The following is an 18,274-nucleotide window of genomic DNA, read 5'->3' as shown; positions in this document are numbered from 1 at the left end:
CAGATTGCCAAACTCCAGCGCTCAGATAAGAAAATTCTGCCAGCAAATGACAGGCCTACTGTGGCGGATTTGCAGTCATGCAAAGCAACAGAAAGGAAGGAAGTGAGACTCACATCTACCAATAAAGATTCATCTTTTAACTGCCCTCGTATTGTAAACAAAAACCACTGATGTTCCCATAACCTGCTTAGAGGTGATAATACTTTGGGCTTGAAAAACAAGTTAGGTAAGAGGTGTTCGATAAAATAGATCCTATTCTTTTATATTCACGGTAATGGTTCGTTTAAGAATAATCCAGATTCAGTCACAACATTAAGCTGGTAATATCATGAATAAACTGCCGGAATAAGCCTTTGACATACTCAATTGCACGTGAAAAAGCACTGAGACACATCACAGAGCTCAGGGTCATGGGGTCACATGCTGCATGCATCAGCTTCATTGATTTCTGCCTCATCGACTGCTGTCTCCTGGACAGAATTCCTCTGAGCCACCCAGAAGCAAAGAGTAGCTTAATGACAGGTCGTTTTCACCTCCATTTTTGGGCTGATATAAGATCTGCAAGGCTTGGTTTCTTAATGTTCTAAGGAAGGTTTTTTTGTTGTTGTAATGAATGAAGAGAAGAAAAGAAGAGTTTAGAGCAAGACACACCGAGCATGTTGCTGCTCTGAATTAAAGTATGGGCCTCGTTCTTTATCCCAGCTGTGGGAAAACTCTGGGACCAGCTGCCGCTGGACGAGTGAAGGCTATATTTAAATAAAAATGAAAAATGGGAGAGGGGAAAACGCTGCAGGCTGAGCGTCTGCAGTCCTGCCCCTAATACATTAGGAAAGCGGAAGATGAGGAACAAGGAAGAATCCCAGATCAAACGAACTCTGCCCTTCGAAACCCACAAGGGTTTGAGGAAGCATTGCATACATAAACAAAGATCACATTTTACTAAATGTAATTTTATGGAAACGTTTGTTGCGCTACTGTTGCCCTTGGGAACAAAACCTCACATTACATGTTATGTTAATGACTACAGTGAAATATTACACCTGACAACACTTTTCTTTTTTTTGCAGAAAAGCCTGGCCCTGAATGTGTAGATGTATTATTTGATTGATTACTTTTAGTTTTTACATATAACTAGTTTATGGTCACAACATTAGGCATCAAGTGAAGCAATGTACAATTTCTTATGTTGTTCCATACTGTACAATGAAAGTGAATAGTGTCTGAGATTGATTCTGCCTAACATTGCCTTTTTATTATGAAATAATAAATGATAGTATAATGCGTATGCTCACGCCTCTTGTGAAACGCATGGCGTCTAGACTGAGAATTCGTTTTTTTATCCATCAGCCATCAGAATGTTATATAGGTCAAACATTGATTCATTGCCCCCGACATCACCCTGATATTACTCGAAACTCCTCACCATTTACAGACGTCATATTCATATTCATATTCCACACCGCAGTCATTGACGCACATTTGCGACCTGTACAGATTTTACACATCTACCATATTGCACTACTATATTTGTATTTTATAGGTTTCTTCTTATTTATTAATTAATTAATTAATTAATACTTTATTTAATTGTACAGGGAACTGTGCATATGACAATAAAGGATTTGAACCGACTTGTTTATTGCATTATTTTAGTGTCATGTGTGTTACCCTGATAGTGTTTTGCATTTAAGTGACCCAGTGCACCAGTGAATTTCTGGCAAACACTGAAACACATCTGCTTTTTAACCATAGTTGAATAGGATTATATATATATACATATATAGAATTAAGATGAATAGTTACTATACCATACTATATATAACTATTCATGATGGTAAAATAAAAATACAGAATTAACATAATTCAATTACTCTCCTACATAGTTTGTGCTGCTAGATGACCTAAACAGCCAGGGCTGTAATAAACAGTGGGTGACCATGTTTCAGACCCAAGGCCATTTGTGAATTCTTAACAGCAATAAGATTTTATAAGTAAACAGGACCATCCAAGAGACCAAGGCAAGTAGGGCTCAGGGCTCCTGGGACTGCAAGATCACGTGACCAGCCATACCAGACGGCAGCAAAGCAGGGGATTTCCAGATTGGTTATTATTGTTGCAGACAGGAAAAGACTCCATTTAGATGCCAGAGATCACTGAGAAAGCCCTCTCACAGTTTGTCGTATGGAGAGGCTTTATAGCAAAGGTAATGGAGAGAGAGAGAGAGAGAGAGGGAGGGAGGGAGGGAGGGAGATGGAGCAGGATTGTTTCACAGCACCGGATGGTGGTGACAAACATTTCACAGATCTTCATCATTGATGAGACTTTTGACAGATGCAAATGTACAATATATTGGATTAGTGAACAGTAAATTCTGTTTCACTTTAACACATTCTGTTGACTATAAGTAACGTTGCACCAACATTTCTACCAACTCTCATTAGAGTGATAGTAGAGTATAAGAAGACTGCAGGGTTTGGGTTATAAGTTGACATGTATATTTGCAAATTTACTTATAGGCTATAGTCAGTAGAATATATGTTGGAGGAGCATCACAATAAAGAGTCAGATATTAAGCAGAGTCTACTAACTCTAATGCGAGCTAGTTGACATGTTATAAAGTTACTTATAGTCAACAGAATGTTCCATCAGAATAAAGTGTTACTGTAAATGATATGTATTTAATAGTGTGAAACTGAACTAAAACAAATCAATCGTATAGTGAGAAATGTTTTTTTTTTCTGAATTATCACAACATTCTGCAGTTCTGCTGGGAGTAATTGATTGTCTTAAAACAAATTGAGTGCATTTCCCATAACACAAGTAGAAGAACTTTCATTTTAAATTTTCGTTAAGAGTCCCTTTGTTAAGAAGACCTGGGGCCCTATTTTAACGATCTGAAACGCAAGTTTTAAAGCGCAAAGCGCAAGTAACTTTGTGGGCGGATCCCGGCGCTGTTGGGCGGGATAAACGACTCTTGCACCTGGCGCAAATCTAAAAGGGGTTGGTCTGGAGTAGCTTCATTATTCATAGGTGTGGTTTGGGCGTAACGTGAAATAAACCAATCAGAGCGTCCTCTCACATTCCCTTTAAGAGCAGGCGCGCTTGTTCCACGGCGGATTGTTATTATAACAGCGGATTTGCCAGGCGCACGCCAGAAGCGGTTCACAGCCGAGGAGGCCGATGTTCTCGTCAGAGCCGTAAAACACAGAGAAGTGACAATGTATGATATAATGGGAGAAACCCACCCAAATTAGCTTCGGTTAAACAGGCGTATAATTTGGGTAAATGTGTAACCTAATCTACATTTTTTTTATTTTTTAAATCTAGATAGATCTTTTACACATCTTCACGAACACAACAATGATTTCCCTCGTGTGTTAATATTTTTCCTTGTAATAATGTATGATTTGCAAAAATGAAAACTGCTGCGTCTGTTTATATTAGATAATCAAAGTTAACACGCTACATTATGGCCAAGCACGCGCCCTTAAAATACCATATCACTAACGCGCAACGCGCCACTGTCTTTAGACTGTTTTTTTTCCTGGTCAGTGGCGCAATTGCTTTCTAAAACTGGAAAATAGCACCAGGGAAGTTTTGCGCCGGAACACGCCTCCTCTTTGCGCTGAACCGCCCCCGCGAGCGCAAGTTCATTCCCTAATTTACCGACGTGCGTCTGTGGAGGGAAAAGTCCGCTGTGCGCGGGTGCAAAATAGGAATGATACATGCGTCGGTGTACAAAGTCAATTGCGCTGGGTGCAAGATAGGGCCCCTGGAGTCAGAGTAATTTCTGCTCGCTAAACAAAAATCATATTTTACTATGCTATATTTATTTTACTATAGGCCTATTATTTTTAAATAATCAATGGCTTGTTCGCATTAGCAAAATGTTATAAATATCCGCGTATGCTTGCAAAATAATATTCATATTTTTACAAAATAAATACAAATATATGTCTCAGTGCTGTTTTGAAAGTGTAAGAGACATATTCCTGCACAGCCTCTGGGCCTATAAACATTTGCATCCCAGATAGATTGATGGATGTAATTTGACACCATCAAACATTGCTTCAATCTCAGAATGAGTAGACAATATCTAACATTAGTTTTTTTGTTTTTCTATAATGACAGATTGCAGATGCATGAGACGGTGGTAGTGCTGTTCTGATGGTTGCAGGTTTCATTCCCAGCAGCAGTGACCCAGGAACTGGTGTGTTAGTGAGATCACAATTCTGCTCTATCATCATCATTTTGCCTTTGAGTGAAGCACTTAACTTCAATTTGATCCATAGGCTATATGCAATTACTGTAGCTAATGTAAATGGCTTTGGATGAAAGTCTGCTAAATGATAGACATACAGCAGGGCTCTAATAAGAATAGTGAAATGAAAGCAGTGGTATGAAGTATTTGAGTAAAAGTAATTAGTAACTGTACTTAAGAATCTTTTTGACTTTGTAGTTTTACTGAGTATCAAAGATATTAGCAACTTTTACTCTCTACTTAACTACATTTTTGAATAAGTATCCGATTCCTATACTCTTTACTCCAATACATTTGTGATGAGTACCGGTAGTGCAAATTACGCATTGCACCTAACTTTTTCTGCAGCAGTTTATTTCTGCTTTAAAGAAAAGATATCGCCATCTACAGGGCATTGAAGGTACTATATCTTGTGTGTTTGCCCTTACTCACCCAAATTTGTCACAAAGGTTACTTACTTTACATGAATGTGAGTAGTTGCTGAATAGCATGTGTTTGATTTATGAGACGAGGGCATGACCGGTAATGAGATTGAAACCAGCATGTCCAGTGCAAGTAGACTTAAACTGGTTAATTTTACTTAACATTGTTTTATTTATATATTCTATTGAAGAGATCTTTTTGAAGGATATTGATTTACTTATGGCCTTTTTGAGCACTTGAGCTTAACTGAGACTTGAGTGTTTGAAGACGTTTTAGAGGCTGTTGTGTCGACTTTGATTTGTAAGGAGAGAAATCTGGTTTATTTATTTTTTAAATCAAAATAACACTGAAAACCTAAAAATTCGACACAACAGCCTCTAAAACGTCTTCAAACACTCAAGTCTCAGTTAAGCTCAAGTGCTCAAAAAGGCCATAAGTAAATCAATATCCTTCAAAAAGATATCTTCGATAGAATGAATAAATAAAACAATGTTAAGTCAAATTAACCAGTTAAAATTAACCAGCTTTCAGTTAAAACAGCTCAAACATCCATTTTAGTCTGGGACTCGCTCAAGCCTTGTCTGAAACCTGGGACAAGACTTTTACTAAAGTCGTATTGGAATTGGTGACTCGCTAAGGTATAGGCTATACTTTGCTCAAGTATGGTTTTCAGGTAGGCTACTCTTCACACCTCTGAATTAAAGTTATAACAGTGGGCTAAAGTTACATTTCCAAAATGATTAATAAATGATTATATAAATAAATATAAACAAACAAACTTTATTGTAAAAACAAAAACAAAACAAAAAACACACTTTCAAAAATTTTACTCTAGCTTGCTCTCACTTTAATTGCCATTGCAGCACTGGGACTATTGTTTGCTCTTGCGGGATAAATAGCCTGATGTTTCTCATTTGGAAGTCTCTTTGAATAAGGGCATAAACCTATGCTAAATTATTATGAATGTGACAATGAATAATCTGTTTGTAATTGCCCCACATACACTGTGAAAATCTAATCCTGAACGTGTATTTGCTAACACCTTTTATCTGTCCTTTGACATGGAACGGGAGAAATAAAAGGGAAAATAGAGTATATTCCAGTTCCATGTTTTCTTTAGCGCCTTAAACTAGGTACTTCCGATGATTGACGTTGGTACCAACCAATCAGCGTTCGCAAAGCGTCAACTCTGTGTTCGTTCGGCCCAATCAGCCAATAAGGAGACTTTAAGACGCCATACGGTATTTCAATCGGCCATGTTGATGAGGTACAGAGGTACACCATTACATTTTCTCTGCAGCGTGCAGATTTTAAATAGCTTGAAATGTCAAAACGTCACTGGTAATGTTTATAAAGCGCTTAGTTTGAAGAGCATATCCGTTATCCTTCTCTAGCCCACCAAATAATCCGTGTTTGCCAATAAGAACAATATCTCGGTCAAGCATCTTATAAAAAAATCGCGCATATGATTGTTGTATACTCTATAGCTAGAACTGGCTGCATAGGCTATAATTTGGCGTTCTTCCTTCAAATGTTATATCTCAGCAACTGATCTCATACATCACCCAGGATGATATTTTTACATAGCCAGTGTAAAGATCGGTGAAGGGGCGGGGTTTGAAACTGTCACTCAAATGTTGAGCAGGTTTCACCAGTGGGGCGTCCACTAACTGCCGCAATATTATTTTCATTGAGCGTGACCTTTCTTTTAGATAGAGCAAAAGTTTATGCGCCACCCAAAATAAATAAGACGAATTTAGGTAAGCAATGGGCTATACTCTTAACCTCAATGCTTGCATATCAATTAGATGCGAATATCACTGCTGGATAGTTTACAAGACAACTTTCAAATAAATTGACAAAATATTTTTTTACAAAATATTGTATGGCGAAATGATGACACGAGTAACAATGTGATCAGTGGTTATGTAATGACATGTAAATGTCACCAGAGAGAGAGAGAGAAAACATTACAAAAATGTTAAACTCAAAACTTGGTCGGCTCTCTAGTAAAAATAAGTGTCTGAGACAATATGGACCATTATAGATTTCAGGGCAGTATTAATGTCTTAAATAAAGTTTTGTTTGTTTGTTTGTTTTGTTTTTAACAGTGATGAGCCCCATCTAGGCCATCCATCAAGAGGAGATTGACCAGGATAGTATGGATCGACAGTTATTCCACACATAAATGAGTCAGAGGTTGGTTTGGAGGCGGAGTTTGACTTTGTAGAAATACTGTCTATTGTTCCATCTTGACCAATCAGAAGAGCGGTGTTTTTCCTCACTGGCCAATCACCGAAAACCGCCCGCCTCCAAACTCCGCCCAGTCTTCTATATTAACAGCTCTACCGCCTGTGTGAGCTCGCTACAGACGCTTAATAGTCTTTTTTTTTAATTATACACATCTCGTATTTCTCTTTATATTATTTTATTCCGAGACCCCATTATATTCTTAATATTTAGTAAAAATGGCTGACACAAAAGTCGATACCAGCTCGGAAGTCTCCGCCAAGGTAATGCAACTTAAGTTATAACGTTACCCTGATTTATAGATGCTGCGTTTTTACTCATTTGATTAAACGGGTTTTTATAAAATATGAATTTTGGCATGGACATCAGGATACAGCATTATTGGAACACTATTTGCACATTTTGTCAGTGTTTTGACCGCTCACTGACACTTTGGGGACTTCGTGGATTGTAAAACGTTATGTGCTCTGAAGTTGGGCTTCTTTACGGAGACATTTGCAACTAAAAGGCTTTTTGGTCGGATTCTGCGCGGGTTCTTTGTTTATGCAGGCGGTATTTCGGTTCCTCTTTGAAAAACATAATGAGAGCGATGGACGCAGATAATCGTAAGCACTATCTGTACGTTACTCTGCTTATATGGTTTGTTGCACAAGTTTCTTTATTACCTCGTGTAGACTCAATAATTGAAGGTGCCTCGTACAGTCCGCGAGAGCGAGACGCGGTGATTCGTCAGCGAGCAGCCCGATCTGTCACACAAGTTAACGTACTGCAGCCCTCACGATTCATGCTGCCACTGTGAATAAAGCGCGTTTTCTATGGTGTCTGGACGTGTCTACTTTATGTTTGACCAATGTAAACAGAATTTGATCTTAGAATACCTTAACATCAGAGCCAACCTGCCTCAGATTTACTGGGACTTTAACGTTAGGTCGCGTTGCTTTTTAAGTTCTGTCAAGTTCGGGTTGTAATTCGCTTTTTTTGTTGTGAAATTGAGAGTTCATCGTACATTATTGATCAAATGACTTAATATATTACTTTATTGGGCTATAGTTTACCCTGCCCGGTACTTTATAGGCTACAGAAGAAGTGTCAGGATGGGTGATCATTTCTCAGATGAAAGAAAGGTCTCTCCTTCAGTGCACGGAAAAACGGTTTAGAATGTATCAGCGGCTATCGAAATATTCAATGACTTTTACGGTCGATGTCAGTTTGTGTAAACTTGTCCCGCGAAACCCCGCTGCGGATGCTGCAGTCAGGCTGACTGAATGATCATGTTGCAGCGCGCGGTGCCGCGGTCAGCTCAGGAGGTGAGCGCGAAACCCGAAGTTAAGGGACATCCGTACAGACAGCTGCTCTGTTATTTCATTGTTTATGAATGTAAACATGTACTAGACATGTGTCTTTGAGGGTGGTTTCTCGCTGTTATTCTACCGTTTCATGTATGAGCGCCGCGTTTTTACCGCGCAGTGGCTCCGTTCAACTTTTAAAATCGTATCTCGTTCTGTTCCGTTCCGTTGCGCTCCGTCTGACTGCTTGTGCGCGTGAGTGTGCTGTGTGAACGGCCCCGTACAGTGTACCAACCTAAACGATCGTTTTCCGCCGGGCTTATCAAGCGTGTTGTGCTCAATCTCTGCTGTTGTCATTTAAGGATCGCTGGACTCGCCGGCCAGCTGTGGGCACAACATTTCTGACCCGTTTGTCCTTTGTTAGGATTTTTTTTTTTTTGCGTCCTGGTCTTGAAAAGCCTGCGTTTCTTAAGTTTGCCTATGAAAAATGGATATGATTTCCGCTTCAGGCTATAAGGTCAAAGCCCACGCTGTTTGTTTGATCAATATATGGGTCAGTATTATGCTGTAGATAATGGCATACGTTCATTATTCATGTAGGCTATGGCTCATTGACGCTCAGTGGTGGTACAAAGCGGCATGTAATGGTGACGGTGTGAGAAGGCGTTGCAGGCGTGATGTAGACTCTAACCGGCTTAAAAGCTGATGGTTATGACCTACATTTATTAATACGAGCGAGCTGCTGCATGGAAGCGCATCCTGTGGTATTCAGAGAGATGAAAAGTCTGCGTTTTTAAACGAACAAGATGCAGTGTGTTAAATAATTTGATAAATAAAACGGCTTCTCTTGATAATAATGGTCATTCTCGAGGGAACAACTAGTTATAGTGCTCGAAAAACGAATGGTTAAAGGCTCAAATGCACAACGCTATTGTTCCCCCCGTCTCTCTCTCTCTCTCTCTCTCTCTCTCTCTCTCTCTCTCTCTCTCTCTCTCTCTCTCTCTCTCTCTCTCACTCTCTCTCACTCACACACACTCTCTTTCTCTGAGGCTTATCGGTCCTGCCTCTCTTTGGTCAAGTTCGCGCTCTTATTGGCTGAGTTAAAATATTCACTAATTGTAAACTGGGGGTTGTAGTTTTTTAGCGGGCGTGTCTTTATCAAGAGCAATGAGGTGGATTATAAACTGAACTACAGCGCGTATTGGCGGTAAAGCCATCGACGTATCAAATTACAACACCTCAATATGGTCTTTAAACCAGGCGGGGATGGAAGAGACATGCATCCAATGAATAAAGAGTGTGGAAGTGTCGCGTTTCAAATGTGAAATGAAAGCACGTTCCACGAATAAGAGAGGATTTATATTCGGCACTGGTTTAGTTGAATTTCCTAGATAAGTAACTAAAGCAATTACAGATATTTCTTCTTCTTCATTTAGGACCTTAAAGAAAAGAAACAGATTGAGGAGGCAGAAAATGGAAAGGATGTCCCTGCAAATGGAAAGGCTGTAAGTTTGCCCACAAAATTAGTAGCCTACTGCTTGTAAAATGTATACAATTACCTATGATAACTCATACGTTTTGTTTTTGTTGTTTTTTTAAGAAAAATGAGGAGAATGGTGATCCAGAAAATGAAGTAGAAGATGAAGACGATGATGTGGCTGAAGAAGAGGATGAGGAAGATGATGTAGAAGGTAAGGCCTCAGGTATGCAGGTCAACTAATTGAATAAGACTGGTGAGAATGATGTAGACATGCTGCTTTAGCTCCACTTATGCATTAACAACCAAAGCATATTAACAAAGTTGCTTTACTAAGAATGAACTACATTATAGGTGATGATGATGATGAAGATGATGAGGCTGAGGGTGGCACAGGAAAAAGAGCAGCTGAGGATGACGAAGATGAGGTAAGTTTGCACTTCCTGTCATTGAAAACCTCAAATAAGAAAAGTTTAGAAATCTGACCTCATAACTGCAGTGTTTTAACTCTGTCTGGCCACCCTTTTCAGGATGATGTTGAACCTAAGAAGCAAAAGACTGATGTGTAAGAAGCTTCTCTGCTGGAAATCTTCTCATCCCTCCTTTCCTGACCTTGTCCACTGGGGGAGGCAAAAAAACATGGTCATCATCAAGTAGAGTCCAGCATCCGTGTACACACACCAAACTGCAGATTTTGTAGAAACAACCAAGACTTCAAAGTTCTACCTTCTTACAAAATACTTTAAAAGGAAAAATTTGTTTGTATTTTTATTTACATTTTATATTTTTGTACATATTGTTAGGAGGTCAGCCATTTTTGACAGTGATCTCTGGTTACCAAACGGTGCTTTGAAGTGGATGCTTCTCTATGAAATAGATTTTACTGGTGGTTTGACCATGTCATGTTATCTCAAAAGAAACTTGTAAAAGTACAAAGCAAAAAAAGAAACGAAAAATGACAGAAAAAAACATACAAAAAAAAAACATTAATTCAAAGCATTCCAGTAACTTTGTGTATGTACATCAGTTGTATCATACGTAGTTGGACTGTATGAGAGGGCAAGGCCAAAAGAAAAGATTTTTCTTCTTTTCTTTCTTGTCCATTTAATTACTATCTATTTGTGGCCTGTTTGATGTATGTGTGAAATTTGTTGTGCGACAATAAACCGAAATTTATTTTGTGAGTTTTTTTTTTTTTAATGACTTTTCATGAGTTTTTTTTTTTTATGTTGGAGCTGTATGGGCAAGAATATTGAACCAGCATTATCTTCAGATGCAGTTCATGTTTTTCATCAGCCTGTCAAAAGTAAATGTACATCAATGTAAAGTATTCAGGCCTTTAAGACTCCAAGATCTGGTATAAATTATATTATGTTAAATAAAATTGACTGTGTGAATTCTTTCATTTATATTCACATTTCTTCAGGCCACATTGTATATACTGTGTGTGTGTGTTGTTTTAAACCCTGCGTTGTGGGAACAAAATGTCACCACAAAGGGAATATATGAACTCCTTGTCTTTGGGACATTTTTTGGTCCCCAAAACAGCTTATAAATCATACTAAGTGATGTTTTTTTTTATTTTTTTTATTAAATGTAAAAATGCAGAAAGTTTTCTGTGATGAGTAAGTTTATGATGAGGAGATAGAATATACAGTTAGTGCAGTATAAAAATCATGTCTATGAAATGTCCCCATAAAACATGAAAACCCAATGTGTGTGTGTTATAACATGTAGGCCTACATCAAAGGTTTATTTGGAAATTATTCAAGATAATTGATGACTTAATTTGAAAGTAAAGTTAACATGAAAGTAGTGGTCAAATGCCACTTTATAGTTATTCCATACAGAAGGCAAGGAGGGTTTTGTAAAATCACAAAGTCCTGTTAGAAAAGAAATGGCAAGCTCGAGAGATATTGAACTTTGAAATTTAAATATTGAAAGCTATTTTTAGCTACTGACTGAAAATAGTGATTTTAACCACCGTTTCATGAGGTGATCACAACTGAAAAGATAACGGAAGTTGTTGTGAAAGATAACAATGTGTAAAGTTCAGAGATTTGCTGTAAAAATAGACATGTCTTTTGATTTTAAACACTAAAAATAATTAGTATTTCATTATTTGCATTTAGGAAGCCGTAAGAAGCCTGAAGAAGTAGAAAAAAACCTGTCACACTTTGGAAATATACTGTATGCACAAAACAAAAGCTAACAGTGCTAGAACTGGAAACAGTGAAAGTTGTTTCAGTTTTGGTGTTTTTTCTCTCAGACTCCCAGAAAGAAGAGTTGATATTTCACAACTGTTCACAACAGGTAGAACTGTCAATCATGAGCACCAGTGACAAACTCTAAATGGAGAATTGAAATGTGACCTGCTGCATAGACGCTCACTCACTGGACATTCAAGCCCCGATCTGCTCTCACACTGCATATTGTGTGTTCACTTGGTAAGTTCGATTTGAGATAAAACGCACTATTCTGCCTGTCTGACATGGGTGCTTCCCAAACAAAGTTAATTACTTAGAAACAAGCCAGATTTAATGAACAGGAAGTATGGAGAGGAAGTAGTGCCACAAGTAGGAGGATACATATCATGATGAGGTGCCAGGCGAAACAGAGAGTTCAGGGTCATCATGCTTTCAACAATGAAGGAGACGAGCACATATATGGGGAGAGCAGATGATCAATGCTGAGGTGACTTTGGAAACTTCTCGAGGAAAATCAGGGAGTATGAAAATGAATCATTCTAGGAGATCATGAAGATATAAGGAAGTTGGATCTGAATCAATTCCAGAGGTTTTTTTTTCTGCTGTGATATATGCATGATTCATTTCCAACAAGCATTAACCTGCATAAAGGTGGACCCTCATATACAATGTATAACCCACATTTGAGAAGGATACAAGATGACACTTGCCTGATGCACTAGTAAAATAACTTGTTGACAGTAGTTGTTAATAGATGCACCTTTGAAAAGTTAAGAAGAGAACAAATGAAACTTCTTAAACATATGATCTTATTTATTCATCTCATTCATCAACTTCCATTTAGAAATGTATTTAAATGAAAGCACACTGAATTGTCTATAGCTAGAGGGGTCAAAATTGTTCATGAAGAGCCAAAAATGAAACTTTATTGAGTGGCCAAAAGTAAATGCTGCATTGGATGCAAGCATATTATATTAAAATGTAAACTTTTTAATCAAATTCACCTGTACTCTCTATATTTCAATGCAAAATAAAATAAAAGATAAATTAGAAATTAAGATATGCTTCAATAGCATGTTTCCCCCCTCTTGTAATATGGCATGACGGGCCAAATCAAAGGTCATTCCGGGAAAACTTTGGCCCACAGGACCTGATTTGGTTATTTCTGGTCTACAATATAAGTTTTCTTCATTATAAAGTGTGTCAGGGGCTGTAAGTGATACAGTAATTATCAAAATATATGTTTCAAGAGGCTTAATCATTGGCTTTAATGAGGTTAGGGCATAAGGGTGTCACTAAGTATGATAAAAACGAATTGGATTTTAATAATAATATAAAAAAGAAAGACAGGACTTACTGTATGGGTTCTCACGAGAGCCATCAAAGGTTCATCATGTCTAAATGATTCTGCTAGCTAATGATTCTGAATGTACATTTGTTTTAGTGGCAGTCCTGTGCATTAGATGTCAGTGTTATTTTATTTATTACTGGGTGAACGTGTAACTAAACAACATCTAAACCATGAATAGCGGATGTGTTAATCACGGTTTGTGTGTGAGCACACATTCAGAGCACATTGATTTTGCATGCAGGTCATTGTTGAGTGTGTTCAGTGTTTAGAGATCAATAGTGTTCAAAAAGTCTAAATGAATTATACCATTTGCACACTCTATGCAATATGTCTCCACAAGCAGACATCAAGGGCTTATGACAAAGAGCATTTGACAGGTAATTAAATACAACAATTATTAGTATTAATCATTAACAATTAACAATAATCAGAAACAATTAGATTGTTTAGTATGATTACACAGTAAAAGTATAATTACAGTAAGAGCACTGGTTGGAAATCTTTGTGCTAACAAGCAGGCTTTACTTACCATTAGATGTTCCACCCTTGGGATTGTCTCTGATCTTATTTAAAAGATTTGATCACTGTTCCTGTTACTCTTCACGTCCTGTAAATATGACTGTCAGCGGTCTCGTGACACAGTAAAAATACTCCAGTATACTAACATATTACCGCAAGCCCACTTAACAAGTGTTTGTTCACACTTACTGGCCAGAGATCCAGATGCTGCTCAAAACGGTGCTTATGTTCGCTGTCCACACCAACAAGCTGGAGTCATATCACCCTGTAGCCCAAGACTGGTTGCCTACTGAAGCTAAACAGGGTTGAGTCTGGTCAGTACCTGGATGGGAACCCCCCTGGGAAAACTAGGTTGCTGTTGGAAGAGGTGTTAGTGAGGCCAGCAGGGGGTGCTCACCCAAGTATAGTGACGGGGAGACTAGACTGTAACAAGCACTGTCCTTCAGATGAGAACTGAGGTCCTGACTCTCTGTGGCTTTATCAGTTATGACCTCCTAATAATCCCCATCCATTGAACTGGCTCTATCAATCTCTCTCCTCTCACCTATAGCTGGAGTGTTGTGAGTGTCTAACAGACATAGGCCAGTAAGAGCTTTGCGTGTAAACCTCACTCCCCTGGCCTCAAGAGACGAGTTAACGACTGATGCTACAGACTGCGCCCGCCTCCCATGCAAGCAACCCGGGTTCGAATTCCGCTTGGAGTGGGGCAAGTAGTACCGGTAACATTTGGTGCCGTGACCCAGGTGGGAGTGAAGTGTAGGGGGCCCAGTAAGAGCTGTGCATGTAAATCTCACTCCCACGGCCTCCAAGAGGCACGTTAGAGGCTGCGGTCTTTAGCGTCCTTGTTAGTGCGCCCGCCTCCCATGCCGGCGACCCGGATTTCGAATCTCGCTCAGAGCGGGGCAAGTAGTACCGGTGACAAGTGCACTGGCAATGTTGTACTGTGACTGCCGTTGCATCATCCAAGTAGATGCTATACACTGGTGGTGTGTGAGGAGAATATGATTGTAAAGCGCTTTGGGTGTACAGTAGTAGGCTACATACATTGGTTTGGTTTAACTCACCTGATTTAAAAAAAAAAACCTATTTCACATCTTACCTCAATATATATATAAAAAAGCAATAATATTTAGCATAATTTCATTTTAGAAAAATAACAAATGCAAAAAAAATATGTTTACATATTTTAATAGCCTATATTTAAATACATATTTAGAGTCAAGAAGAAATACACAAATCTCCTTTTGTAGTAATGGCATAAACAAAATCTGTATTCAAATAAAAATATATCATATTACTGTACTATACCTTATATATATATATATATTATACTCTTAATATCTACCATGTTTATCAAATGACAACTTTTTTTTGCGTCAGGATATTTAAATAATTTAAATGTAATATTCTGACTTCACTCACATTATATCTTCTCAATAAGACATTCAAAGTCCTTCTGTTGCTTGGTGATGTGAAAATCCAGACGTCTAGTCCAGTGGAATCCATGTCAGAAAGAACTGCCTCTATTCAAGAGCTGCTCTAAATCAGTGTTGCATCCTAACGGTTCCATTCATGCAGTGCATAATCTCAAGGCCAAGCGTCATATGCATCCTGGGAATTCAGCATTTTGGCATGGTGCAAATTCGTATTGGTTAGTCATTTACACCTCCCTGTTTCAGCAATCCATGCAAGAAAAACAGTGAGAGTGAGCGTGTCTTTCTCTCTGTGTGAATTTCTCAGTCCAGTAAGTGATCTGGATAAACAGAGCATGAATCATAGAGTGTGTGGGTGGGAACTCCTCTGAAACCTCTCATGCCACCTTGTGGTGTTTTAAATAACATGTTTTGATATTTTAGCAAACCAATTTTATAACTGCATCGATGAGAACCAATATAAATAGTTTCATAAAGCAATTTATAACAATGATAAATGTGTGAGAACTTAATTCAGAAATCAGATACACTAACAGATAGATCCAGATTATTTATTTCCATTTAGCAAGTATACAGATTAATTATTTAGTAAAATATTATATGCCAATAGGCCTATATATATATATATATATATATATATATATATATATAACCATATAAAATATTATAAATTATAAAACGTTTATACTAATTTGTTGTGCTTCTCACAAATAAAGCTTATTATGTCTAATATAAATGATCCTTATATATCCCTATATGAGGTGCTGAACAACATCTAAGGTATTTTTAAATATTTTTATTTAAATCTCAATTTGTCATAGAACAATAATTTTGCAACCTCAGTAACATTTCGTAGTGAAAAACCAGTAGAGAATACAGATTTTGGTTTGTTGGGGATTTCAATATGGATGCTGAAAAAATATTAGAAATCCATGTAAAGGTGTGTGCTCAGACTGATATAAGATTGATATAACATAATTGAAGTAAACATCACATGTGGTGGAGTCAATATTGCAAATTGCAGGTATGTTTTGAGTGAAATGCAGGAATTTAAAATGTATTAAATTATTTGTCTTAACAGACAAGTTCATAAATAAACATACTGTGCAAAAATTCTTAGGCACATTAGTAGTTTTCACCTTAAAAAATAGTTTTAAAACAGTTATTTATATCTTCTTTTGCTGTCGTATGCCAGCTTGAAATATCAGTTTAAAGCCTTTTTTTGTGTGTGGTGAAAATACGAACGTGCCTAAGACTTTTGCACAGAACTGTATATAGTTGCCACAGTCACTTCACAAAGCCAATCCTTTTCATTCTTTATATCTTTTCAAAAGTGTGTCTGACCATCACAATTAAAACAAAACAAAAATGTTAAGAAAAACAAATAGTTGATCATGATTGGTCACATTTGACAACTTCTGACAAACTGACCCACACAGCACACCAAAGTGTAACCCAATGTTCCTCATCTATTCTGAGATATGCACGACATAGAAGCAACATACAATAGCACGTAACACTAATATGACCAACTTTAGAGTTTTGGAATAAATGTTACCTTTTAAAGAACATAATTCTAACCCTACCAGTCCTACTCTACTGTTACATGAAGGTGCAACGTTACATATAGTGAACAGAATGTGTTAAAGGGACCATTAAAATAAAGTGAAACCCATTGTTTGTATATAACTGACACAAAATACTTTTGTCTTAAAGACGAAAATAATTTAACTTAAATGCGACCTCCAGTCTGGTTTTGATCACATTTTTGATACTGCACCAATATATCCACTAGGTGTCAGTATACACACAATAATTAACAACTTAACATTGTCCTAGAGACTCATCCAGCATCCCGTGACCATGGACGAGCGGTTTGGAAAACGAATGTAAGAATGAATGAATATTGTCTCCAATATCTTAATATATTTTATTATCTTGATGTTGCAACCACTGGAAATCTTTGACTGGGTATTTAATTATATATAGTAGACCTAACAAACACAAGATACCTTGTATCACGAATGAGAGAAACGTTGTTACAATATAGAATATTAACAGAAATAGAATGGAATGTTTTCTTGAATATACAAAAACAGACCGTGTAAAACCGTTTTTATATATTCCATTATATAAAAGCTTTTATATATTCGCCACTGCACAGTCTGGACTTATTGTTTACCTCACACGAACCTACCTCGTGTCGTTACTGATAGCAAAAGAACTCAGTATTATGTATTAATGTTCTAATAGCCTACTAAAAATCCATAACAGGTGCGAGCATGATAGTCCTACATGATTTTATGAGAGTTTGTCAGTGCTGCTGATCTGCAGCTTAACTGCTGGATCTCAGCTTTCTCACTAATGAGATCTGCTCTGAGTGATGCAGTACTGCTGCTTAAGAAAATTAAACACAATTTTATACACATTACTGGATTATTATTATTCCTGAGTCAGCAATGAAGCATTTAAACCTTGCCAGCGTCATACACACCACAATAAGTAATAAAAACCTCAATAACTCGAATGGACATTGTACATTCTTAAAAAGTCTGCATTTCGTTCAGCATATGAACAGAAGAAAAGGAAACCAATAAAAGGAAAGTGCATTTTTACATATAATTGTTTGATCATTTAGGCTATCGTTATTAATATCGATATCGTTATTCAATACTGAAAGATTTATGCATTTTTATTTTTGCATTAAACAAACACAATGAAGGTGAAAGTCAATTGAACTGTAACAAACTAACAATTTAATCAAACAAATCATTCAAATAATTTATCATTATATTAACCCCATTTACATATAGGCCTATCTGAGAATAACAAGGTGATGTATTGTAGAAATCACATCAGATATATATCCAGAGTAGAAATCTGAAGGTGCTTCTAATGGAAATTGATTGCAGGACGTGACTGGCTTTGACTGGGTGCAGATTTGACTCTATTGTTGTTAACAATTCGCTAATTCAAGGTGAAATGAGAAATGAGATGACAATCATCTCTTGGCATTCTTTGACTGGGATCATTAGTGTTGTGTGATTAATTACTTCAGACTTCAGAG

The 18,274-nt window shown here is 37.4% G+C and overlaps 1 protein-coding gene across 2 annotated transcripts; it reads left to right on the top strand.

Annotated features, from left to right (window-relative positions):
• Positions 1-6,902: 6,902 nt before the first annotated feature.
• ptmaa (prothymosin alpha a) lies at positions 6,903-10,881 on the top strand. 2 transcript variants are annotated; one of them, XM_079627650.1, is made up of 5 exons: positions 6,903-7,197; positions 9,657-9,725; positions 9,821-9,911; positions 10,052-10,125; positions 10,228-10,881. In XM_079627650.1, the coding sequence occupies exons 1-5, from the start codon at positions 7,153-7,155 to the stop codon at positions 10,264-10,266; spliced, it is 318 nt and encodes a 105-aa protein (XP_079483776.1). In that variant the 5' UTR covers positions 6,903-7,152; the 3' UTR covers positions 10,267-10,881. The 2 variants fall into 2 exon arrangements, with proteins under 2 accessions (XP_079483776.1, XP_079483775.1); XM_079627649.1 differs by having other exon boundaries at positions 7,009-7,197; positions 9,821-9,923.
• Positions 10,882-18,274: the final 7,393 nt, after the last annotated feature.

This window comes from Phoxinus phoxinus (genome assembly GCF_949152265.1).
Source record: "Phoxinus phoxinus genome assembly, chromosome: 11".
In the NCBI taxonomy this organism is placed as follows: Eukaryota; Metazoa; Chordata; class Actinopteri; order Cypriniformes; family Leuciscidae; genus Phoxinus; species Phoxinus phoxinus.
This window is presented reverse-complemented; position numbering and strand designations above follow the sequence as displayed.